At 46.8% G+C, this 25,579-nt stretch overlaps 1 protein-coding gene across 1 annotated transcript in view; it reads right to left on the bottom strand.

The window, feature by feature from the left end:
* Positions 1-735: 735 nt before the first annotated feature.
* DTX4 (deltex E3 ubiquitin ligase 4) overlaps positions 736-25,579 on the bottom strand; it is a 35,841-nt gene continuing 10,997 nt past the window's right edge. The window contains exons 2-9 of the mRNA XM_020976065.2: positions 19,755-20,481; positions 14,351-14,412; positions 12,966-13,127; positions 11,527-11,588; positions 10,569-10,721; positions 8,553-8,714; positions 7,585-7,674; positions 736-5,025 (exon numbers count right to left, since the gene is read on the bottom strand). Coding sequence (XP_020831724.1) covers positions 4,792-5,025; positions 7,585-7,674; positions 8,553-8,714; positions 10,569-10,721; positions 11,527-11,588; positions 12,966-13,127; positions 14,351-14,412; positions 19,755-20,481 — 1,652 coding nt within the window. The 3' untranslated portion in view covers positions 736-4,791. The remainder of the gene's footprint in view (positions 5,026-7,584; positions 7,675-8,552; positions 8,715-10,568; positions 10,722-11,526; positions 11,589-12,965; positions 13,128-14,350; positions 14,413-19,754; positions 20,482-25,579) is intronic.

Raw genomic sequence — 25,579 nt, 5'->3', positions numbered from 1 at the left:
TCTGACAACTGCTTGCAATGAAATCAGAGAGAATTGAAAAGTTCCTTTTATCTAAATGGCACCGTTGATTAGTGCTGGACTGGGAATCGGGAAGACCTGGGTTCAAATTCTGACTCAGAAATTTATTAGCTATATGGCCTTGGGTAAGTCATTTAGTCTTTCAGCCTCAGTTTCCTCATCTGCAAAATGGGAATAATACTAGTGCCTATCTCATGGAAGTGTTGTGAGGATCAAATGAGATCATACATGTATCTGAACTCATGAAGATGAGTCTTCATGACTTCAAGACCAGTGTTTGAGGCACTGCAGCACCCAGCTACCTTGCAAAGCACTTTACAAACCTGAAAGCCCTGTATACATACTAGCTGTTACTAGCACATAAGCGAAAAGGGGAGTTGAATTTGCTTGCCCATACAATCTGGCATTTGTTTCAGACCACTCCTGTACTAGAGTTCTTAATGAGTAATTCTTGAATGAAAAAAGTCTGGAGGGAGGGAGGAGGTAATCAAGGAACCCCTGAGTAGAAAGCAAACTGGGGAGAGAAAAACCCCAAGAACCAAACGATTTCCTTGTTTTCTGCTGCCAGTTCATTAATTGTGGTAGGGACAGTACGTCAGGTAACTTAGTCCCCTCAGAAAGGGATTCCCCTAACCACCCTAGCTGTCCCCAGAAAGAAGCGCTAACACCCGCAGAGACCAACAGAATGTACAGACCACACACCAAGACTACTGGGAGTAACATTGAGAATTCTTTTATTGTTCTGCACACAACCCCCATGGGCACTAGGTGTCGCTGTCCTTTAGCAGAGCAATACAGCATAGACAGCCCCCCAAAAAACCCCCAAAACAAAACAAAACAAAACCCAACCACTTTTTTTTTAACAAACAAATCAATAATACACCAGGACATTCGCCCACTCCCTCCCACCTCCCCCCAAAGCCCCAAATCAATTCCAAAGACAACAGAAAGGTGGGAGGCGGGGACCTTTCTCTGTCCCAGTAGCCTGTCCACCTCACTTCCCCTCCTACCCTCATGCTCCTCACATCAGTGGGACCTCAGGATGCCACAGGTTCCTGACCAAGTATAAAAACACAGACAACTCCAAATTATGCAAAGAAGAAAAGGAAAAGACATGTCCACACACGCACACTCACCCACTCACACACACACTCCTCCTACATATTCATGGGATGGGGTTTGCAGGGACTGTTTCTGTTCCTCCAACCCCATTCACCATGCCTAGAGGAGGTCTCGGATTGAAGGCAGGGCCCAGGTCATTGCTGGTGCTGGGATGGTGAGGGGCAGGATGAGAGCTCTCTCCTGGGCAGGCAATGGATATGCAGCAGGGCCTCCAGGGAAGGATAGCTCTGCCTGGGACCAAGCCCATTGGGCAGGCAAGGCATTTGCCAAAGGCCTCATGGGACCAGAGTTCTTGTATCTTTCTCGTTAGCTTTTGCAGAGGGTACAGTCAGGAAGCTCCTGAGCAACATGACCAGGTTAAAGGATGGGACCTTTAAAGACTTCCCTGTGCCAGTGGGGGGTAAGCCCACTGACAAAACATTTGGACTACAGGCCACAGGGTGCACTTTTAGGAGCCCGTACCTTTCTTGTTTGGCAAAGGCAAAGGAGCTGAGAAATACCCCCCCTCCCAGCTGGCACAGTGAAGAAGGGAAAATTTAGCAGTGTGGGTGCTAGGGACAGGAGTCTGCCACTTACTATCTATGTGACCTTGGGGAAATAATCTCAGCATTCTGGACATTCGTCTCCTCATCTATAAAATGGGACGGTTGGACTCAGTGATCTCCAAAGTCCCTCCCGGTTCAGAATCTATGCTCCTGTGAACCTTTAGGGCCCAATGAATACTCTGAATGCTATAAGCTGAAGGAGGTGGGCTCGGGTAGATGACATACCCCCCATTCATATCCTTAAAAAGGCAGAGAAAATGGAACATAGACACAGCTTGGATATCTTATGGAAAAGGAGGCTGGCTTGAACCCTAACTGCCCAAGACAACCCAAGGGATATTAACCAGAGTAAGCTGACCAACCTTGATGAATTCCCTGGGCTCTCATTCTCTTGTGGCTTATGCTGCCCATCCTAATCTTCCTTGTCCCTGGCCTGGGCCTCAGTCCAACTGCTCACTTTATTCTTCTTTCATACTCATTTCCCACGGGTCAACAACCCTTCCTTCCCTCCTTTAATTTCTGCTCCTTTCATTCCAACTTTGCTGGTTCCCCAACCTCTCCACTATTGACAAGCCCAGAGAATTAACAAGGGTGACAAGCAAGAGTGCCTGGCACCAGGTGTGTGACAGCACCACAGTCCTGTGTCAGGAAAAATGAAAGCCAACTTCTGAGGAGTACCTTCTGCCACATCATGTGTTTCAATCTGGAGTCTGGAAAAAATATGGTCGGCATAAGCAAGTTCCACTAAAACACAGGGTCCGAATCTCCACAGGAAAGGCACTGCTAGCTCTCCCTTTCATAATACTGTGGAGGGACTGGGGACTAGTGTTCGATGACCCAGATGAAGGGCCACTGTTTTCATGGCTCTAATCTTGAGGAGAGAAAAGGTGGGAAGGAAGGTGGGAGAAATTTCAAAGTCTGCAGTGAGTGTGGCTGTCTGATCGCCCATTCACTAGTAAGAGCGAATGACGAGCCTTTCATGGGAAGAACAAAACCAATGAAAAACAAAATGGCGGCTCATTCCATGAAGGGACCAGAGATTTCCATCGTGGTTCCCTCCAGAGGAAGTCACTGGTTGTTTTCCAACTACCTTCCACTGTTGGCAGCAACTTGAAACGGGTTCTAGAACACTGCACCAGCTTTTTCTTTTTCAGTTGGGTGGAAATTAGGTTATGGAGCCCTTGGCCATCATAATTTCAAAACGGGTTTTCCACAAGCAGCCCATAGGGCTGGCCTCCAGTCCTTATTGAAGTACCATCAAAAACCTTCCAAACATTATGAAATATATGTACATATATACGTCAGGCCCCCCAAACACGAGGCATACAAATTCAAATCCATATCCGGGGGAAATCTCCCCCATACACACAGTTCAAAGAACCCATCTTCTTCGAAAGGGAACTATAGTTTCCCCTTCTCTCCTCTCTGAACCCTAATTCCTCCCCCATTGGGAGCAGATAGCAAAAGAGAAGTTTGAGCCAAAGGAAACCCCCTCCCCCAATGACACCGCTCAGACACAGGCTAGACCAGATGTGAGTGGGGTGGGGGTCTATACCACTTGGGAATCAGTTAAGAACCCAGCTAGGTTCTAACCTAGGCTGAAATAGATCCAGAACATGGGGGTCTCCACTTCTCTACTGCCAGGCAAAATTTTTAATAGAGGCAGCCTGGTGTGTAGAAAGAACACAACATTTGAAGTCAGAAGACTTGGGTTCATTCTCAGTTCTAATTACTATCTGTGGGACGTTAAGCAAATCCTTTCACTTCTCTGGGCCTCAGTTTCCTCATCTGTAAAAGAAGGGAACAGAACAGATGGCCTCCGTGGTCTCTTCTACCTCTAAATCTCTTCTGGGTAGGAGGGGACAGACAGGAGGCCTAGAGTGGGACAGTGAAGAGCTGTCCATGGTTCTGATCTTGTCTGGTGATTGTTTAAGAGATGATGATCTATGCACTCTCATTCTTCTTCCTTAGCCTCCCTCTTTCCACTTGGTCCTTTCACAGGCTGGAACAAACCACATCCCAGTTTCACTGTGGGCTGCTTAAGAGCTGAGAGAAAATGATGGGCAAGTGAGTCGATTCTGTTCGGATCCCAGTTCAAATGGGCTAGGTACACATGGAAAAACTGGGACTGGGGATGATACCAGCTCAAAAAAGGGGTGGGGGGAGGGGAGCAGATGGGTGATGCATGGAGATAAGGAATGTGCTCTATGGCACGTACACAGATGGGACAGAGTCTGGCATGGACTCAACTCACAGTGAACATATGAACTTAAGGGAACCAGGTCTCTATTTGGCTGGGCTGACATGAGTCAGGAGGGAAAAAGGTTGGAAAGGCCTTCTTTCCCTGAGCACAGCTCAGATGCTGGCTAGGACGGACCTGGAAGAGGGCAAGAGAATGGAGGGTCTTGGGTGGAAACCTGAACGACTCTGGACAGAGCAGACTCAGGCTCAATTCCAGTTGATGAAGCAGAGGCTGAAGTGACCAGCCCAGAGAAGAAACCCCAGAGGCCATCAGCCATAGAGAACCCATGGCCTCATTTGAGAAGTTGGAGGGAGCAGGTTATGGTGATGCTCCCAGAGGCTTTTGCAAAAGCCTCCCTCCTCATCAAGAGCAATCATTCTGACCCCACATTGGCCAAGGCATTCAATGTCACAGCGATTTAACCGGTTCAGCCCCTCCCTCCCACCCACCCTGCACAGTGAGGGCCCTTGCTCCCTTCCCTTAAAAGAAGAGGGAGCCGAAACTCTGCTCTTGAAGCAGAGTGTAAACACCAAGGACAGACTCCAAGAGGATGGAGCATCGAGCTTCACAAGGCCCAGGGTGTGGAGTGATCGCCACACCTCTTTTAGCCAGTGTGCTGGCCAAGTTCCCCACTAGGGGGATTCCTTGCCCTCCCCAGGACTATAGTCTCACGGAGGACATGATGAGTGGGATTCTCTGTCCCATGTTCCCTCTTGTATCTGATGAGGTTTATGAATGACATAGCCTATAAACAGGGCTGTCACCTGCAAGGGTGGAAGGTGAAGCAAGGGGAGAGGGACACTCCCTCGACTTCCCGCCCCGGGGTGTTCGGCCGGCCCTCCCCCTGCCATGCTTCCTTCACTATCAGTCCTTCTCGAGGACAGCGCTGTCCTCCGCGATGCCCTGGGCGGCCAGCTCGGCTAGCACGTTGTCCAGGTAATTGGCATCTGGGTAGCCATGGCCCGTGAGGTTGGAGCCAAACTCCGTCTTGTGGTGGACTTCGTTCCAGATGACAGTGTCAGACTCGCCTGTGGTGCTGGAGGTGCCCACGGCAAAGATCAGTCGCCGATCCCAGGCTACCAGCAACAACTTCAGCACCTGGGAAGGATGACAGAGGGAAGAAGAGCCGTGGACGCAAAGTCAGACAGACATTCAGACGCAGACTCAAGGCTCTAAACTGTTCTTCCTCAGCATCCAGAGTCATGGCTAGGAGGCATCCTAAGCCTGCCATTCCACTTTGAACTCCGCCTCTCTTGATCATGAAACCTTCCAGGGCTCACCCTTGCCTTGTTTTCTCATCAACACCAGTGTAGTGTCTCTTCTTCTCCACTCAAGCCTTTCAGAACATTCTCTTTGTAGACTCACAATCAGAAATGAAATGAGAAGGAAATGAGCATCTATTAAATGCCTACTGTGTACCAGGCACTGTGTTTAATACAGTGCCTGGTATATATAGTAAGCATTTAATAAGATCATCTCGTTTGATCCTCATAACCTTGAGAGGTAGGTGCCATTATTATCCTCATTTTACAGTTGGTGAAACTAAGGCAGAGAGAAGTTAAGTGATTTGCCCAGGGTTATATAGCTAGGAAGCGTCTGAGGCTGGAGAGGAACTCGGGTCTTCCTGAGTCCAGATCCAGCCCTCTATCTACTGCACCACCAAGCTGCTTTTGAACAGATAACATGGAAAACCAGAGCGAGATTGGACTTTTGGAACATGGAATGTCAGAACTGGGAGGGAAGAATCAACAACAGAGTTCTAGAGCTGGAAGGGATCTTGGAATGGAGCCTCTGTGGCTTCAAAGCCAGAAGGGACTTCAAAACACAGAATGTCTGAGCTGGAAACAGTACCAGAGACCATTAAACTTGGCCTCTTCATTTTACAGATGAGCAATTGGGGTTCAGGGACAGAAATGAATAAATTGTGGAAAGCAAATCTGTCCTGCAGACATGGCCTAAAACCCCATGTACTCTGATGTTCTGAAACCGAAGCAGCATTTTTAGGCTTCAAAGGCCTAGACCTCAGTCTAGGAAATAATGCCTGCTGTTCGAAGTAGACCATCTTACCAGCTGCCCTGATGCTAATGTGGACCCTTCCCTCCTTGAGCCCCTCCCCCTACTTTGTATCAGGAAAGGGTCTGCCATTAACTGTCCTCTGGCTCCACTTGGTATCCTTATAATTTCTTAGACCACAGTTCCCTTCCCTGGCCACGTTCTCCTCCATGTGGTATAGAATTCAAATTCCTTGAGGGTATAAATTAATTCTTTGTATCTTGAGCTTGGCACATACTAAATGTTTAATAAATGCTTTTTCATTCATTGATTCATTTGTTGATTTATTTCCCTACTGTAGAAGCACCTCTGGCTCCCCACAGGGGTCAGCCAACAAGGCTGTATCATGTGTCTGGTTCTAGAACGGTCCTAGATGACAAGGGAGGGAGTGGTGGGATCTGGCAGCCTGAGCCCCCTCCTCAGCCCGGCCCTAGTACTACTGTACAGTCCCAGCCTGAAGAGTCAGGAAGGCCGGATTGGAGTCCTGACTGTCACCTTCACTTCTCAAGCCCCACTTTCCTCCTCTAAAACATGGAAGCACCTGCCATTGTCTGGAAAACAGGAATAATGAGACACACACTACCTACCTTCCAGGGCTGTTGTAAAAACTAAATGAGATAATGGATGTGAAAACTCTTTGTAAAATGTTCTATAAATGTAGGTTGTTGTTATTATCATTATTATCAAAGATCAGACATGGTCATAGCCCCAAGTAGGCTTATAATTTAAGGGTGTCTTGAGTGGTGCAGCCATGCTCACGTGGAGAGATAAACCTCCTCATAATTAACTTAGCCACAACCCAACCAGACCCACTGCTTTTCATTCAGTTAATAAGAGCTCCCGTGTGTAATGTGCCAGGGTTTTCAAATCATTCCCACATTAATTATTGTATTTAATCCTCACAACAGCCCAGTGAGATGAAGAGGACAGGTGTTATTATCCTCATTTGACATGAGAAACTGAGGCCTTTTAGGAAGGCGAATGGACTTGTCCTGAGTTAGGGGGAGGGACTCAGCTAAACTCCTGGGCTCGAGACTCCTGGCCAGCCTGTCCCTCTCCTGAACGTCAGCTCCACCTTCTCTCTTTAGCATGATGGTTCTCCATTATTTTTTAATGTTCCGGACCCTTCTCTCAGGACAATGTTTTAAAAATGCATAAGAGTTCAAAGGAAACCAATAATATTGAAATACAGTTATCCAAATAGTAAAATTTTTTAAAAAATTTTTAAAGAGTTCATGGAGTCACAGACCCCAGGTTAAGAATGTCTGTTTAAGACTAATCACATTACAGTCAGTTAAGACTAAACATATGTCAGCCAGGGTGAAGGGAAGCAAAATGCCCCCACAGAGCAAGACATAGCCTGGGAAGCCCCGGGGAGAAGAGGGTCCAATTCCTATCAGGATCCCGACTGAGGAGGGAGGAACACATTCTCTCTGACCAAAGGACTCCTCCGGCTATCTATCACTTCCAGGTCAATATTATCTCTTGACCAGAGAGAATAGGCCAGGGATGACCCCAGTCCTCTTCGTTCTACATTTGCTAAGAAGCAAAGCTCAGCATTCCAAGTTAGAAATAAAGTCCTTGACCCTCGTTAAAAATTCTCACCTTCCTCCCTTTCTCACTATCTGGGAGGTAACAATGTCGAGGGAAGCCTCGGGCGGTGAAGCTCTTCCCAGGATTCGGGTGTTCTGGTCCCTGAGGGAGTAAAAGAAACGTAAAGAGTGGTTTTCAAAGCATTTGACTCCAAAAAAACACCCAACCTCCGACATTTTCAATTCACCTCAGCCAATATTCAACCCCATCAGTACAAGAAGGAGAGGCAGATGGGTACACCAGGTTACCAGCAGCAATTCTGATCAGATCTAACAGTCTGTGTTCTAAGGTTCCACCTGGCTCTGACATCCCATGTTCTAAGCCCTCTGCCAGATCTGATATTCTGTGTTCTAAGCCACCTGTCAGATTTGACATCCCATGCTCTAAGGTTCCACTCAACCCTGACATTCCATGTTCTAAGCCTCCTGTCAGATTTGACATTCCATGTTTTAAGGTTCCACCCAGCTCTGACATTCCATGTCCTAAGCCTTGACATTCCCTGACATTCTGAGTCTGTAAAAAGAGACTGCAGCTCAAGTTCCTTGGACTTACCAATTACTACGTGCCCATTTTTTTTAAGGACTATCAATACATCTGCTAGGGTCCTTGGAACCAGAAAAAAAAGCTCCTGAGGCTGGTAAACACTTGGTGGACTGGTACAGCTTGTCAAATGCCAGGTCTGACACTTACGAGTTGTGTAAAATTGAGTGGGTAAGTAGTTTTCCCTTCTCCAAGCCTTTGGCTTCCTTATCTGTAAAATGGCACTAATAGCGTTTGGACTCCCTACCTTCTAGGGCCGTTGAAAGGAAAATCCTTTTTATGGTTGAAAAGGAAGCACTATAGAAACGTGTTTCTGTTGCTGTCATTATTATTATAGGAGAAAGGCTACCCATTTAGCACCTGAGCACTTTTCAAACCAAACCAACAGCAATGAAAGACTTGGAGGCTTGCCAGAGGCAAAGGGCCCATTGGGGGGTCACCTGAATCCCTGGGGGGATATTGTAGATTATCCGGATGGTTTTACAGTCTGGGTGCCCAGGCAGGGAGTGGGGGATGAGGTGGTACTCCATCTTCCCAGGGGGCTGGGTCCCTGTCTTGACACCATAAATGGTTTTGCAGGTTGGACACTGCAAACTTCCATCCTGTAAAGGAAGCAAGGGACAGAAACAGTTGACATGAGCAGACAGACTTGGATAAAATCTCCAAAGAGATAAGGATGAGGCCAAGGACAATATGAAGGCAGCTCAAGCTCAGAGCAGACCTCTTAGCCCTCACCCAGGCCCATTTTTCCTGAAGAAGTGGCATAATCCAGCCTAAGAGGATGTGGTCAGGAAAGAGCTGGGTTCTAGCGGTCACTTCGCTGCTCACCGGCCATGTGACCCAGGACAGGTCATTTCTCATTTTGGGGGTTCAGCATCCTCAACTGCAAAATAACAGTGTTGGACTCTATTACTTTTGAGGTCCCTCTGAGCTCTGATATTTTATTTATATTTAGTTCTAATATTTTGTGTGTAGAAGCTGCTTCCAGCTCTAACATTCCATGTTCTGTGTTCTAAGGTCCCTTCTGGCTCTGATGCTGCCTGTAGAGTACATTTCAGTCTTTTTTCATGTGGATTAGACTAAGGCTGCTGAGGTGGTCCCAGCTGATTTTCAAATTATGTGAGCTCTCAAGTTTTGCTCAGCTTTGACATTCTGTGCTCTGTGTTCTAAGATCCCTTGCAGCTCTGACATTCTAGACTGTAAGGCTCCTTCCAGATATGGCATTCTATGTTCTAAGGTTCCACTTAGCTCTAAAATTCTAAGTTCTAGGGGTCTCCCCTCCAGTTCTGACATTCTATACTCTAAGGTTACTCACAGATCTGACATTTAATGTTCTAAGGTTCCATGCAGCTCTGACATTCTCTGAATCTGTAAAAAGAGACTGCAGTTCAAGTTCCCCAGCCATGCCAATTACTATGTGCCCATGAAGAGACTCCCTTCACTCTGCACCTGCTTCGTCTCCTGCAACATGAATTGATCTGCCTCATCAGAAAGTCCTTCAAAGGGCATAAAGCACTAAGGCGCTGCTTATTTTAGTCTTGATTATGAGCCTAGGACTGTACTAGGTGCTGTGAGCCATGCAAGTGACATCCTGTGAGGAGATTATAGTTTTTTTTAAGGAACAAGACAGACACAGGCAGATATAACAGGGTCCAAAAGCCCAAAGATGATGCTGCTAATGCCAAAGTTGGCCAGCTTAACAATTCTGCCAATTCCAAGCAGGCCTTGAGCTGGGGGTCACAGACTCTTGGCCACAGAATCAGCTTAAGGCACACCTCTACTTCAAGGCCCCTAGAAATTCCTTCGGCCTATACCGATTTTTCCGTTTTCAGACATCAGGGAATCCCAGAATCTCCAGGTTGTAAGGAACTTCAGCTAGCATCTTATCTAGCCAGTATCTAACCAACAATTCCCTTCTACAAAATACCCAAAGAAGAGTCACCCACTTTGACCGAAGCCTTCCAGCAAGGAGAAATTCCCTCCCTCCTCAGGACTCCCATTCCACTTTGGGATTGCTCTAATGGTGGGGAGGTTCTTCCTGACATCAAATCCAAGTTGGCCTCTATCCACTTCCATTCATGGCTCCTACTTCTGCCTCTAGGGCCATGTGGAGAGAGTCTAATACCTCTTCTGCATGATGGCCCTTCAAATACATGAACAGAGCTATCATATCCTGACTCTGAGACTTCTTTCTCTTCAGGCTAAATACCCTTTAGCTGATGTGCATATGGCATGGCGCTGAAGCCCTTCATTATCCTGGCTAACCACCTCTGGACATCCCCTAGTTTTTCAATGCCCTTTCCAAAAGGTGTTATACAGAAATGAACAACACGGAAAGTCTTAGATCTGACCATGATGGCATCCAAGCTGCCAACACACCTCATCTTTTTCCTAAGGGTCTCAGAGGGAGCAGGTGAGCTTGGACCCCACTCAGACAAGCTGACCCCAACACATACCTTGTTCCCATTATTGTACATGGCAACCAGGCAATGCAGGTGATAGATGTGACCACACTTGGACAGCTTCCCCACCAGGTCTGGCTTGACTGTTGGCTGGGGGCCCTTATAACCCGATGGTGCTGCAAGGCGTTCCATGCAAATGGTGCAATCCTGTGGGGGCCACATGAAGGAAGAGGGCTTTTCAGATCACAAGCATCACAGAGAGGAAAATGGAAACCCACAGCAGGGAAGAGACTTACCCGAGGTCACGCTGCTCCTCAGTACCAGGGCTTGGACTTCAACTCAAGTTTCATAAGATTCAGAGTTGGAAGGGACCTTAAAGGTCATCCAGACCAACCCCGACTCCTACCACCCACTTTACAGATGGGGAATTTGAAGCCCAAGGAAGTCAGAGGACTGGCCCTCCCTCTGCAGGGAGGACAGAAAGTGGCAGGGCTGAGACTGGATCCTGACTGTGGAAGGACCTTAAATGACAAACTAGGGCAGGGGGTCTTAACCTGGGGTCTGTGACCTTGCATGTTTACGCATGTGTATATGTATGCATGTATGAACATATATATATGTTCATGTGTGCATGCAGGTATATTTATATACACACACATGAGTTATACATATGTGTATATATTTTGAAAACTGTATTTTAATGTAATCTTACGTATTTTATTTTATGCATCTAAAAAAATTTTTCTCAGAAAGGGTTCATAGACTTCACCAGCCCGTCAAAGGGGTTCATGACACAAACAAGGTGAAGAACCCATGGTCTTTCTAATATACTCTAGAGGCAAGAGGAGGCTATTAAAGGTCTTTGAGAGGAGGAGTAACATGGTTGGACACATGCCTTAAGGAGGTTATTTTGGTGAACCCTGGTGACCACCAAACCATTTAACAGTGCAGGGGATAGAGATGAGCACCTGAAGCCTAAACTGGCCATGCCATGAGCCCACTGGCAACTCACCTCATCTGGGGGGTGGCGCACTTTCTGCAGGTACTTTTTCAGAACTTCTTCTGGAGTCTTCCCTGTAGGGATAAGGATATGAGAGGAGGTCATGGCAGGGACAATGATGACAAGGACACCTATGCCCAACATTTATTAAGTATCCTCTGAGCATAGAGTAGTACCAGGGGAGGAGTAAAGTGCAGGTAAAACAGGTCCCAGGCCTCATGGACCTCACAGTCTAGAAAGGGGATAAAATCTACACACGTGCACACACACACAACACACACACACACATGTACACACACATAGTTATTAGACTAAGAGCTAGAAAGAATCTCAGAGGCCACTGAGTCCTGCCTTAGAATCTTAGTGGCCCTGCAGTAAGAGGGAGTCAGAAGCCTTGGATCAAAGCATGGAGCACTGGGGGAAAAGGCAATGGGGGAGGAAGATTCCTTTATGGATGTCAGAAATGGAAGACACTGGAAAAGTCACCTCGTCTAATGCCTTCATTTTACAGAGGGAGGAAGTGAAGGTACGGTTAATGATTTATCCAAGATCATGCAGTGAGTTAGGTGGAAGAATTGGGGACTGAGCCCCGGGCCTCCTGGCTTCCAGGCCAGGCTTCCTTCCATGACACCACAATGCATCAGAAAAATGTCTTCATGCTGTCAGGAGGGCTCCCATCTGAAGAGACGGGACAAGGGACAGGAATCTGAGGAGACATATCAGCTGAGGGGCTGGGCTGGAGACACAGCCCTCTCCTGGCCACACCTGGGTCACAAGAAGAGGGAGACTCTCTCATGGCGGTCTTGTGCTTTCTAGGTTTCAGAGTACTTCTGTTTACATTTTCTCTACTTGATCCACATGGATACCCAGAAGGTATGTAGGATGAGTAACAGTGGATGGAAGAGGAATCTGATGTCCAAAGAATGGAAGTCACACAATCAGTGAATCTCATATGTAGAGCAACCTAGGAACACAGAATGTCCGAGCTGGGAGGGCCCTTAGACCATGGAATGTCCGAGCTGGGAGGGCCCTTAGAACATAGACTGTCAGAGTTGGGGGTTCTTAGAACATGGAATGTCAGAGTTGAGAGGGAGCTTAGAACACAGAATGTAGAGTAGGAAGGTCCTTAGAACACAGACTGTGAGTTGGGAGGGCACTTAGAACATAGAAATGTCAGAGCTGGGAGGCCCTTGGAGTCCAGCAGGTCAGAGACAGGAGAGTCCTTACAACACAAAATGAAAGATATGAACAGACCCTCAGAACATAAGATAGCAGCACTGGGAAAAGGACCAGATCATCTGGTCTAATCCTACATTTTTCAGACAAGGAATCTGACACCCAAAAAGAGGAAGTGACTTGCCCAAGGACACACAGTTAGTTAATGGCAGACTTGGGCCTTGAACCCAGCTCTTCTGACCTCCCCCATCCCCAGTGAAGCTGGGAGGAGGTACCTTTCTTGGCTTGTTTTTTTGTGGTCTTGCGGCTTGTGTTGGAGACCCCCGGGATAGACTTGATTTCACTCTTGCTGACAGGAGGAGGGTGCAGGACCAGCTTAGGTGGCCGGGTGAGGCACACAGGCAATCCTGCAGCGCTCATGAGGATTCCTGTGATTCCTGAAAGGGAAGCAGGAAAAGGGCAACAGATGAAGAATCCATGAGGATGCCCTATTCCCTTCCCTCCCAGCCTCCTAGGATTCAGTAACTCACCCCTGACCCCAACCTCTACTCCTCTTTTTCTGGATTCTCTCAAGCATTACCCTGCTCATTCCCCCTCCTCAAATTCCCCTTTTGTTACCAAAGGACATTCAAATTGTCTCTCTCTGACAAAAACAAAAAACAAAACCGTCCCCTTTATTTCCTTTGCTCCAAGTCCCACCTGCCATGCTCAAACAGAGCCAGAATAAGCCATGTCTGCTTCCTAGGCAAAAGTTGACAATTGTATCTCTCCCACATCATTGTTCAATGAAGGCCTTCCAATACATGGGCCTTGAAAGATCACAAAACAAATGACCACAGACTGTGGAGAGGCCCTGTTTTCTGGCATTAAGAACATGTGCATTTATAAAGTCATAGTAAAGGTATTATATATCCCAGGAAATTCAAAGTCAGAAAAGTCCCGTTGATGCCAAAATAATTAGGGCAGCACCTTTTATGGGAGCAAAGAACTGGAAACGTGGTGTGTGCACCCATCAATTGGGGGATAGCTGGACACACTGTGGTGCATTCATGGAATGACATGCTATTTCACCCCAAGTAATGACAGCTATGAGGAAGGAAGAGACACATGGGAATATAGGTATGATTGTACAGGGAGGAAAGCAAACAGAAGCAGTAGAATACACACAACGACACAATGACGAACAGGAAGAAACATAAAACAAATGACAAAAGGAAAATGGATGCAGTATTACTACCATGGCCAATCTGGGCCCTGGAGAAGAAATGAGGAGGTGCCCCAACCCTCCTTCACTGGAAGCAGGGAACTACGGCTGTGGAATGTTGCATACCCTATTGGACGTGGCTGCTATACTGGTTTGGCTTGTGATTGACTGTTTTTCTTTGTTAAAAGAGAAGGCTCATTGTTTGTGTGTGTGTGTGTGTGTGTGTGTGTGTGTGTGTGTGTGTGTGTGTATGTGTGTGTTTGGGGGGTGGGTGGGATGGAGAGTTAATTATGGAAACATCAGTTGTATAAAACCCCAAAACAATGGTAAAACTTTTAAGTAAAAGGAAGAAAAAAGCTGAAGTAGAAAAGTGTCCCTTTTGGTACCACTTCCCTCCCCTTATCTGTGTGCCAAGCAGCTGCTGATATTGGGGCACAGCCAAGGGGCCCCTCTTACCTGCTAAGGCAGGATTCACAGGACTGGACCCATTGAGGTTCTTCACTGGGACAGTGGGGACACTGTGCAAGGGAGGAACACGTATATTATTATCTGTTCTCTGTGTGTGTGTGTCCTTTACGATCAAGAATCCTCAGTCCAAGAGGAGTTCCCCCTTCTCTTCACTGGCATCCCTGACCTGTGTGGACTTAGGGAAGTGACTTCCTTTATCTGGGGCTCTATTTCCTCATCTGCAGATGGGATTGGACTGGATTGGGGCTGTTTCTGGGCCAAATTCAACCTGCTTCCAGTTTTGGTACAATCCCAGAAGCTAAGAAAGGAAATTACAAATGTAAAAACCATGCTTAGCTCTCCAGACTCAGGAGAGCTCTGTGGAACACAATGGCTAAGGGACTGTTTTCCTTTTGGTCATTGTATTTCTAGTGCTTACCATGATGCCTAGCTTCATACATACTTGGTGGGATAAAATGAATACCATGATTCTCTTAACACTCAGAAAAACTCAGAATCAGGAATATCTCCAAATAAGGTTCAAGCCCCTCTTTGAACATATACTGGGCTGTGTCACACTGGTAACTTCTCAGTGATCCAGGCAACTCCTTAAAAAATGTAGAAAAGGTGCTGCTATCTGTAGTGTTCAAGGGAATTGGCTCATTGGGGATTCCCTATGCCAATGAAATCACAGGTTGATTTCAAAAAACAACCCCCTAGATACTACTAGGTTTTGTGAAACAAGATCTGAGCCCATCTTAACAGGCAGAAGATGAGCTGTGATAAAACGCAAACAGGAAAAGTGAGCTATCCAGCCACCTGCCCCGCCCACCCCTGGGGCCCTGAGGGGACAGGTGCTTATTATGGGCGGTGGCTGGTAGTGGGTCAGGGGGAGGGGTATCCTCCCAACCCTTTTTCTAAGACTAGTTGAACAGAAGCCCAGACCTGGGGCTTTTGACCAATTGCTTCTGGTGTGGTGGACAGGGCCCTGGACTTGGAGTTTGAACCTGGGTTCAAATTCTGCCTCAGACTCTTCACCTCTGTGTGAAGTCAAAGGAAACTCGAGTTTGCAAATTTAGAGACATCTCCATGCCACGTGTGCATATGGACCATTTGTGCCCAAACTGTGGCCGAGCCTTCCGAGCTCACATCGGCCTGATCAGGCTGTGGAACACACTAGACCTTGACCCCGACACAGTGACATCATTTTTGTCCTCTTTGAGGACAATACCCATTCACCTACTTGTGCCTCAGTTTACTAATCTTTAAAATAAGGGGGTTGGCTTCAGCAGCCACTAGGGCCCCTTCCAGTTCTCAATTTACCAGCCTAAGACTGAGAGAAGATGGATGCAGGTGTGGGGATCCAATGAAAAGGGTCAAAGCTTGCTCTAGAATCGGAAGATCACATCAGAAAAGAGAAACCAGGACCAAGAACCATCCCCTAATCACACCTGGTGGGGGCAGCTGGGCTCAAAGAGGAGCTGAAGAAAACCCATGCAAGGTCTGACAGAAGAGAAGTGACATCTGGGCCACGAGATGATGGGAAAGGGGAGAGGTGCAGAATGGGACTCAGAAGGTGCAGCTTGGGGTGAGATCAGAGCAAGGAGAAGGGCCCCTACACACACAGAAGTGGGGAAGGAGTGGAGTTTGTGACTCTCTACAGCCTGGGTGACCCTGATTGGGCGGTTCTTTTCTGGGCCTCGAAAAATGAGAGGGTTGGTTAGGTCATTTCTAAGATCACTTCTAACTCTAATCCTATTTAAAAAATCCACTGGCTCAGTTCAGTCACTATATTACTCTGAGAGTTTTCTCCCCACTTAGGATCAGAGATTTTAGACTCTTAAAGAACGATTTTCCCAACAAAGGGGCAGGGATTTTGAAAACAGCACCTGTTCGACCCCCCCCCCCCCAACCAAATGCTTCTTAAGTGTCTTCCATGATACATTTTCAGCGATCACCATCAGGGGATGACAGCATTGCATCTGTGCTCTCCCAAGCAGCTCCAAAAGAAAGCCCCCAGCTCAGCTGATATGTTACAGTGATTTGGGTGACAAAAACCACCTTTGTTCCCATAAACTGGACTGGCAGGTTTCCCTATCCGACCCAGGCAAACAGGAAACACCAGCAAAGTACAGGCATGTAGCAGTCCCAACTGGGGAGCTAGGCTCACATGAGCAGGTATAGGAAAGCCAGAGAACATACATGTACACACAGTCACGTGAGGAGGTAAGTATTCCTTCTGTCTGCCAGGAGACGTGTGCTCTGGGTAAAGGGACAACCAAGGCTGGAGGTGGCTTCAGGGAGAAATCGGGCTGGACCAGCAGTTGGGGGGTGGGAGGGAGGCAGGGGGCTAGCTTCTCCAGCATCTAATAGTGATCTTGGAAAAGTAACTTCCCCTTACCGGGTCATCTTCATTTCCCCATGTAAAAAATGAGGAGATGAGACTATGTGATTTCCAAGGTCCCCCCAAGCTCAGACATTCCATCTTCTAAGGTCTCTCCTAGCGCTGACATTCTTTGTTCTAAGTCACTTAACCTGAGGTCCTGTCCATTTCAAGCATCTGAGCACTTAGTAAATGCCTTCTGACTGATAACTGTTAAGATCACTTCCAGTGCTACTACTTTATGTTCTAAGCTCTGACGTACCAGCTCTGACATTTTTTGTCCTGTGGCTTAAGTTCAGTTCACTGTTAATGCCCCGTGTGATATGTTCTAAGATTCTCTCCAGCTCAGGAACTCTATGGCTGTACTCTGATAAACACCCATGATTCCTTCTATCCTCAAGGACCCAACAACTCCTTCCTTAAGAATGGAATAGAAGGGAAAAAAAAAACAAAAAAATAAATAAAATTTTTTGAAAATCAAAAAAAAAAAAAGAAAAGAAAAAAAGAATGGAACAGAAGTCCCCCCAAAACTGTCCTTCCTTTCCATATCCCTTGCTCATCTAAGATTAAAGAACTAGGAAAAACCAGAGACAAAGGCCAATGGGAGAAAGTCAAGCCCCAGGGGAACCCAGGGTGATAATTATAACTGTCAGATCTCCTGAGGACAAAAGTCATATGCGAGGGTGTGGCTATCGGTCCCTGTATCAGTGTCAGGCCTGTATTTCTCTTATCAAGCCCCAGCCTTACAGAAAACCAAAATGTAAAATGCGGAGCTCCCTGAAGGACCCAGTCAGTGCCAAGGTCCACATTGGCCACACCTTCTGCAGGGCCCAGGCTGTTCACATTAAGTCCATCCCTTTGAGAAGAGGCAGAGGCAGAACAGAGGCAGGCAGAGTGTTGCTATGAAGGCGCCATAATCCATCACAGCCGCCAGGCAACCCCACTTAGTCCAGCCTGCCCCATTCATGTCAGCCAATCATAATACTCCTTAGCTGTTTGGCTTTCTCTAAATTGGGGGAGGGCATCTCATAAACCCAAAGGAGTTGATCTATATGACTGAGAAAATGAAAAGACTGGGATAGGGTTAGGGGGAGAGGGGCGGGGCGGGGAGACATCTCTGTAGAAACCATGGTGAGAAGCAGGGGTTTTCACGGAGATAAACACACCAGCCCAGGAATCCCCAGAGCTGGACAATGGTCTGTCTCTACGGTAACTGAGGCCTAGCTGGAGATAGAGAAATCACTAATCTAGAGGAGACACACAGAGAGACGGGCCCGCCCTCCCAGCATACATGCCACTCCCCGCTTCTACTCTTAAGAACCAACCCCCCTGCCCCCGCTTGTCTCACTGAATAATTCACAGGGTCTTTTGTACCCCCCAACCCCCAAACCTTCTCTATCCCATTCCTCCTGCCCATCCCCTCTTTTTTCCGTGGGAAAGTTGCTTGAAGAGGTCATGGGCAGAGGGGAGGGGGAAAAGGGGTGAGCTCCGACAGAAGGCCGATGGCAAAGTCAGACAAAGGGGGATAACACGCTAATTAAGTGGCCAAGAAAGGGCTGAGGGAAGATGGGTTTTGGGGTGGGGGGCAGGGGAGGGAAGCCTGGAGGAAGAATGAAAAAGGAAAGGACTGAGAGATATGGAAGGGTAGGCAGAGGCCTCTCTTGTCAAGGCAACAGTATAAAGGGGAAAGAAACTACTTTCTATAGTCCTTTTGATACACCACTGCCCACCCCGCCCACCCCTACTCCTTGCCTCCAATTCTATTGGCATCTAAAGAAGAGGAGAGGGGGAAGAGAGAATGAACAATCAACTCACCCATTAGGATTCAAAGGGATTCTGGGCTCCCCACCCCCCCCTTTATATCATTGGGGTTTGCTGGCGTTTTCAAGGGGCACCAGGAATGCCCAGGGACATCTGAGACTTGATGCCACAAGTGGCCTACGGGCCTTGGTTGGAAACCTTTAATGACTGGTGATGAGCATGTCCAGAGATGGGATGGAAGGAGTGACGCCGGCCTTCTGTCTCCCCGAGGAGGTTGGCCAACTCAGAGGCTCCCTATCTTTATGATGAGGGTAAAGGTCCCCTCCAATCCTTGTGGTTTAAGATTCTATGATTCCATTGTAGGTAGTACCATGTTCCCAGGCACAGAAATCTAGCTGAAGGCAGTGTCATCCTCAGGTCTCTCCTTCAGGGTAGGGAGGCTTTCATTTTCAGCTTTGGTTCCCAGGGCTCAGAGCACAGTAGGTACTGAACCGGTTGAGTCTGTATTGATAACAGGTCCTCATGGGCCCAAAGTCACCCTAATCACTTGGGTCAGCCAAGGACCAGAGACAGAGCTGGGGTTCCCCAAAAGGAAAGAAGAGGTTGGGGAGGTCATAGGATCACAGACTTGGAGCTGAAGGGATACAACGAAGGGATGAATTAAAGAATGGGGAGCAGATCCCCCACCCTTACCAGATAACATCCTCAGGCACGACTCCCTTATCTATTCATTTATACTGATGCTCACCAAGCCAAGAAGAAATAACTTTCTAGGACTTAGAGCTTTGAAGAAACATGACCATCAACTAGTCCAATACCTTAGAGATGAGGAAACCGAGGCCCAAGAAAGTGAATTTCCAAGGCAGGATTTGAACCCAGGTCTTCCTGATTCTAAGTGCAATACACTAGCCATTATCTCTGTGTGCCTCCTCAAGACAGTTTGACTTGCTTAAAGGGATATTGGGAATTACAACAGGAGCCTTTGCCACCAAATCCAAAGTTCTTCCCACCAACCACCCGAGAGACGTGGAACAGGGCCTCAGCTCAATTCTCACTTCAAGTTAATTTCTACACCAGTGAAAATCCTTGGGTGGAGAGATGTCTGGACTCAGGAGGTATCCATCCGCCTCTCCCTCCCAGTGTGTGTGGCATCAGCTGTTGACCTGACCCCCCTTATCCCACCCCAGCATTCTACAAGATGACTCCTTCAAGGACCCCTTTGATCTTTCAGCCGGATTCCCTCAGCATGGAAGAAATGGAGACACCTACCCAGAAGCAATTAGCACTCTGGACTGGGCGATGGCCAGACGCTGCAGATTGGTGCGGTTCAGGGTTGCCAGAGCTACCCGCCCATTCTTGCCGGTGGCCCCTGGGGGGCTGGCTGGGGAGGCTGAGGAGGGCAGGGCCGGTGTGCTAGCTGCCTGCCTCCGGTTCACTTGTGAGGTCATTGTCTTCCCTGGGCCTCGAATGGTGCCCATCCCATCAACAGGCTTGATCCCAGCACCCAGAGGTGGGGCCAACTTGGTCCCACTAGTGGCAGGCATGTTTTTCCGGGCAGGCAGGGGCGGTAGCAACCCCATGCCACCATTGGCCCCGGCTGCTGCCTTGACGCTCATCACCAAGAGGCACTGTGGGCAGGAACACGGCGGGCCTGGGGGGGAGCTGGCCACGCCCTGGCTGACCGGCCAGGACTGAGACTTGGGTAACGTGCCTGTGACCATGGGGTAGATGAGGTCAAGGCGGTGTCGGACGTGACGCTTACGCTGGGTCTGCCTGTTGATCTGACTCATCGTGCCAAAGTCGATGACGTAGCAGAAGCCAATGGAGGTGAGGTCAATCCAGGGATGCTGCTTCTCATAGGCATGCTGGATGGTGATGCCTACCTCCATGTCGTAAGGGGTCCAAGAACCATTGTCATTCTCCCACTCCCAGACCACACCTTTCCCAGGGGCTGAGGCTGGGTCATAGTAGCTTCGACGGACAGGACGGAGGGTCCCTGGCAAAGAGTAGGGAGAAGAGTGTTAGCTACGCAGCCTGGAAACATCCCCGTATACCTTTCTTCCTACACATTTTGCAATTAGGCGACATTGGGTAATTCCTTTCATTGCTCAGGCCCCTGGTTTCATCATCATCACCATCAATAACATTTATATACCACCTACTATGTGCTGGGCACTGTGCTGAGGGCTTTACAAAAATTATGCCCCTTGATCCACCTTGCATTTGAGGGAACCAAGGCAGACAGAGTTAAGTTATTTGCCCAGGGTCACACAGCAAGTGTCTGAGGCTAGATTTGAACCCAGGTCTTCTTGGCTCCAGGCCAAGTGCTCTATCTACCGTGCCACATTGCTACCGCTTAAAATTAATAATAGCTACCGTTTAATGTGGTGCTTTAGCCTTTGCAAAGCACTTTATAACCACTACCCCATTTGATCCTCACAACCACATCACAACCTGTAAAGCGGGTGCTATTATTAACCCCATTTTACAGAAGAGGAAACTGAGACACAGAAAAATTAAGTGACTTGCTCAGGGTCACACAGCTTAGTAAGGGATGGCGCAGGTTATGACTTCAGGTCTTCCTGACTCCAAGCTCTAGATGCTGTCAGCTATACCACACAACCTCCTCCCCCTGGCCCCCCCCTTGCTAAATGAGGAGGTTGGATGAAGTTTTTTTCATTCATCCCCAAGCATTTATTCTGTATGTATTATGTGCTGAAAAGTGTGCTAGGGGCTGAGGAAGTTACATAGCTTAATAAGACACAGTGTCCTGGAGCAAGTTACTTATGAAGCTGAGTCTCCTTTTCTGTAAAATGAGGCCGTTAGATTCGAGGGTCTCATGATCCTGTCTCATAGAGAGAAAACACACACATACACACATGCATGCCCACACACCCATGCACATGCATGCATGCACATATACACGCCACAAACATGAAGACGGATGTGGGGACAGCCCCCATCTGGAGGGGGCAAAGGCACACTAAGGCTGATGCAATGACTCTTTCTCCGAAACAGAATTAAATTATGCCAGAGGAAGAAGAAGAAGAAGAAGAAATAATAGTACATATTTATCTAGTGCCTTCCCTCCAAGGAGCTCCAAGCACACCCTAGATGCTATAATGTTCAATCTTGCTAGGACAGAGGGAGGAAGGAAGGAGACAGAGATTATTATAGTACTATATAATATTGTTATTATATTAATTTCTCCATGAGTAGAAATTAAGGGATGGGGGACAAGAGAGTGACTCCCTTAAGTTTTACTGTCCATCAGTGGTAAGACCAGGGAGGAAGAATAATAATACCCCATTGCCACAGTTAAGGAACTTTGCTTTCCATCTCTGTGTTGGGTGGGTGGTGACAGAATTATGGTCCCCATTTTACAGATGAGAAAACAGAGGTTCAGGGGGTGACGTACTTAAAACCCCTCCTGCTCTGTGATCTGACGTCACCCTAGCCAAAGTCACATAGCTAGCAATGGGAGGACTCAAAGACGGGATCTAATTCCGATGCTTTCTCCTCATCCTACTGCTTTTCCGTCTAGCTCCCAGAGGCAGGGAGCCCTGTCTTTCTAGGCTCTTACTCTGGTCTTCCAGTTCTGCTTCCACGGCTTCAAACCTAAAGTCAGGTCCCTTCTCCAATAAGGCATCATTCCATGAGGGAACACCCAAAACAAAGCACAGAGGAGGGGTCAGGGAAGAGGGAAGGCCTCAAGGAGGCAGGAATCTTAGCATCTGTCAGCTTCATCACCATTCATCAATCTGATGGGAAAGGGGCCCTCCCCAGGCCTCATTCCTCCAGGCTTCAAGCCCTCCCCAACCTTCTCTCAGAGGGGAAACCCATGACCACTATGACTGAGGACAGCCTCTCATTCAAGAGAAGAAAAGGAACAGTTACCATTCAGGCCCCTTCCAGGGTCATACCCCACCCCCCTGGCCCCACATCTCAGAGCCCCTCAATGACCCCAAACGACAACATTCAGAGCCACTGGGAGACACAGAACAATTCCTCATTCAGTAGTAAGACCCTTGGAGGAGGGAAGAAGAAAGAATGGAGGAGGAAGGGCAGGGGGTGGGGGGGAACAATTATCCCTCACAATTTCCTTTCTAAAGAGTCCAGATGAAGACACTGGCTGCTACTCAGCCCCATGCATAGCATGGGGCGTTTCCTCCTATTTAGTATTTATTAGGGTCTAAGGAGAATTGGGTGACCATAAGGAAAGGGCTAGGATCGGGGAAGGAGAGCGCAGCTCCCCATCCCGTGGAGGATGGGGATGCTCTATTCTCTCTATAAGCAAGCTCCAGTGACATTGTCCAACCCATCCCCCACTGACACCCTGCACTCTGGGAGAGGAAGTATGAAAAGAGGGCCAGGTTTGGAATCAGAATCCCAGCTTAATATTTCATAGCTCTGTGACGGATGGGAAGGAACTTCACCTATACAGGATCCTAAGAGAAAAGGATCTGTAGCTGGAAAGCACCTCAAAGGCCATCTGATTCAACCTCCTCCTTTTACAGATGAGGAAACTGAGGGCCAGGGGGGCAAAAAATAGGTATCTTGGGTAGAATTTGAACCCTGACCCTCTAATGCCAGGGTCTGTGCTCTTTCCACTATACCAAGCAACCTCTCTGAGCCTCAATTCCCTCATCTGGGAAATGGGTATCATAGCTGCCTGCATGCCTACCTACCTCACAATAAAGGAAGTGTGTTGGAAACTTTGAAGTTTACAACATATGTAAGATCTTCCAAAAGTTTCTATATAGGTTTAAGATATTAAAAGTTTAAGTTACAGTTAACAACCATAACTGTGAAAAAAAATTTTGAAGCAGGTTTCCTGATAAAGGCCTCATTACTCAAATATGTAAAGAAATGAGTCAAATTTAGGAAAAAAAGTCATTCCTCAATTGATAAATCGTCGAAAGATTTCAGATGAAGTAATTAAAACCATATTAAAAAAAGCTCTTACTCATTATTTATTGCAGAAATGCAAATCAAAACGATTCTGAGGTACTAGATTGGCTAATAGGACAGAAAAAGAAAATGACAAATGTTGGAGGGGATGCGGGAAAATTGAGACACTAATGCTGTATTGGATGGAGTTGTGAACTGATTCAACCATTATGTAGACCAATTTGGCACTATGCCCAAAGGGTTATAAAACCATGCATCCCCTTTGACCTAGAAATGCCACTACTAGGTCTGTATCCCAAAAGAGATAAAAAACAAAAGAGAAAAGAAAAAACAAAAAAAGAAATATACAAAAATATTTATAGCAGTTCTTTTCTGGTAGCAAAGAACTGGAAATTGAGGGGATATTCATCAACTGGGGAATGGTTGAATAAGTTGAGGTATATGATTGGGATGGAATACCATTGTGCTATAAGGGAAACCTGGAAAGACTTACATGAACTGATGCAAAGTGAAATAAACAGAACCAGAACACTATACACAGTAATAACCATATTGTGAGCCGATCAGCTGTGAACAACTTACTATTCTCAGCAACACCACAATCCAAAACAACTCTGTTACATGTCCTCAGAGAAAGAACTGATGAAGTCTGAACACAGATCAAAGCTTACTTTTTTTGCCTTCTTTATTTTTCTTTCTTTCTTTTTTTTTTTTAGTCTATGTTTTCCTTTACAACATGACTAATATGGAAATATGTTTTGCATGACTGCACATGTATATATTATCCCTCACAATTTCCAGATGAAGACATTGGCTGCTACTCAGCCCCATGCTATGCATGGGGCCTTTCCTCCTATTTTGTGTTTATTAGAGTCTAAGGAGAATTGGATGACCATAAGGAAAGGGTTAGGATGGAGGAGGGTGTGCAGCTCCCCACCCCAGGGAGGATGGGGATGCTCTATTCTCTCTACCAGCAAGCTCCAGTGATACTGTCCATCCCATCCTTCATTGACACCCTGGATTCTGGGAGAGGCAGTATGAAAAGAGGGCCAAATTTGGAATCAGAGGGCCCCAATTGCTTGCCTTCTCAATGAGGGGGTGGAAGGGAGAGAATTTGGAACTAAAATTTTGAAAACGAATGTTAAAAATTGTTTTTACATGTAATTGGGAGAAAATAAAATACTAAATAAATAATTTTTAAAATGTTTTTAAAAGTTTAAGTTACTAAAGCTTAAATCTGTACTGACTTTCAGAAATTTACTGACTTGCAGAAATTTAAATTAAAGGATGTGACAACCTTTAATCCTGAGACTCCATTCAAAGGCACTGTGAAAACCTAAAAAGAAACTCCCTATTCTGGCCACCATTTCCCAATATTTCTTGAGTTCTTCTATCCCAAGTTGTCTCTGTTAGAATGTCAGCTCTTTGAGAACAGAGCCTTTGTTTGTTTGTTTATTGGGTAACATTGGGTTTTCTTTCTGTTGTTACATTTCAAGTTCTGAATTGTCTCTCTCCCTCCTCACCCTTCCCCACAGAAGGCCACCATTTGATGCAGATTTATAAATACATGCAGAACCATAATATTCATGCTTCTATTTATCAGTTCTTCTTCTGCAAGCAGATAGCATCTTCCTTCCTGGGTCCTTTATAGTTGATCTGAGTATTTATAGTACTCAGAACCACTTGATTGTTCACAATTATTCTTTGAACAATATTACTGTTACTGTCTGCAACGTTCTCTTGGTTCTGCTCACTTCACTTTTCATTATTTCATGCAAATCTCTCCACGTCTTTCTAAAATTGACCAGCTCATCATTTCTTACAGTGCAGTGGTACTCCATCGCTTGTATACACACTAGTTGTTTAGCCATTCGCCAACTGATGGGCATCCCCTCAATTCCCAGTTCTTTGCCACCACAAAGAAAGCTGCTATAAACATTTTAGAACATATAGGTTCTTTTCCTTTTTCCCTGATTACCTTGGGAAACAGACCTAATAGTGATATTGCTGGATCAAAGGGCATAGGCAGTTTAATAAACTTGGGGCGTAATTCCAGATTGCTCTCCAAAATGGCTGAAACATTTCCACCGACAGTCTACTAATGTCCCAATTTTTCCATAATCCCTCCAACATTTGTCATTTTCTCCTTCTATCATTTTGGCCAATCTGATAGGTGTGAGATG

Source organism: Phascolarctos cinereus, unplaced genomic scaffold, assembly GCF_003287225.1.
Source record: "Phascolarctos cinereus isolate Bilbo 61053 unplaced genomic scaffold, phaCin_HiC Scaffold_9;HRSCAF=440, whole genome shotgun sequence".
In the NCBI taxonomy this organism is placed as follows: Eukaryota; Metazoa; Chordata; class Mammalia; order Diprotodontia; family Phascolarctidae; genus Phascolarctos; species Phascolarctos cinereus.
Note: the sequence above shows the minus strand (reverse complement) of the source record. Positions and strands in the feature narration are given on the sequence as shown.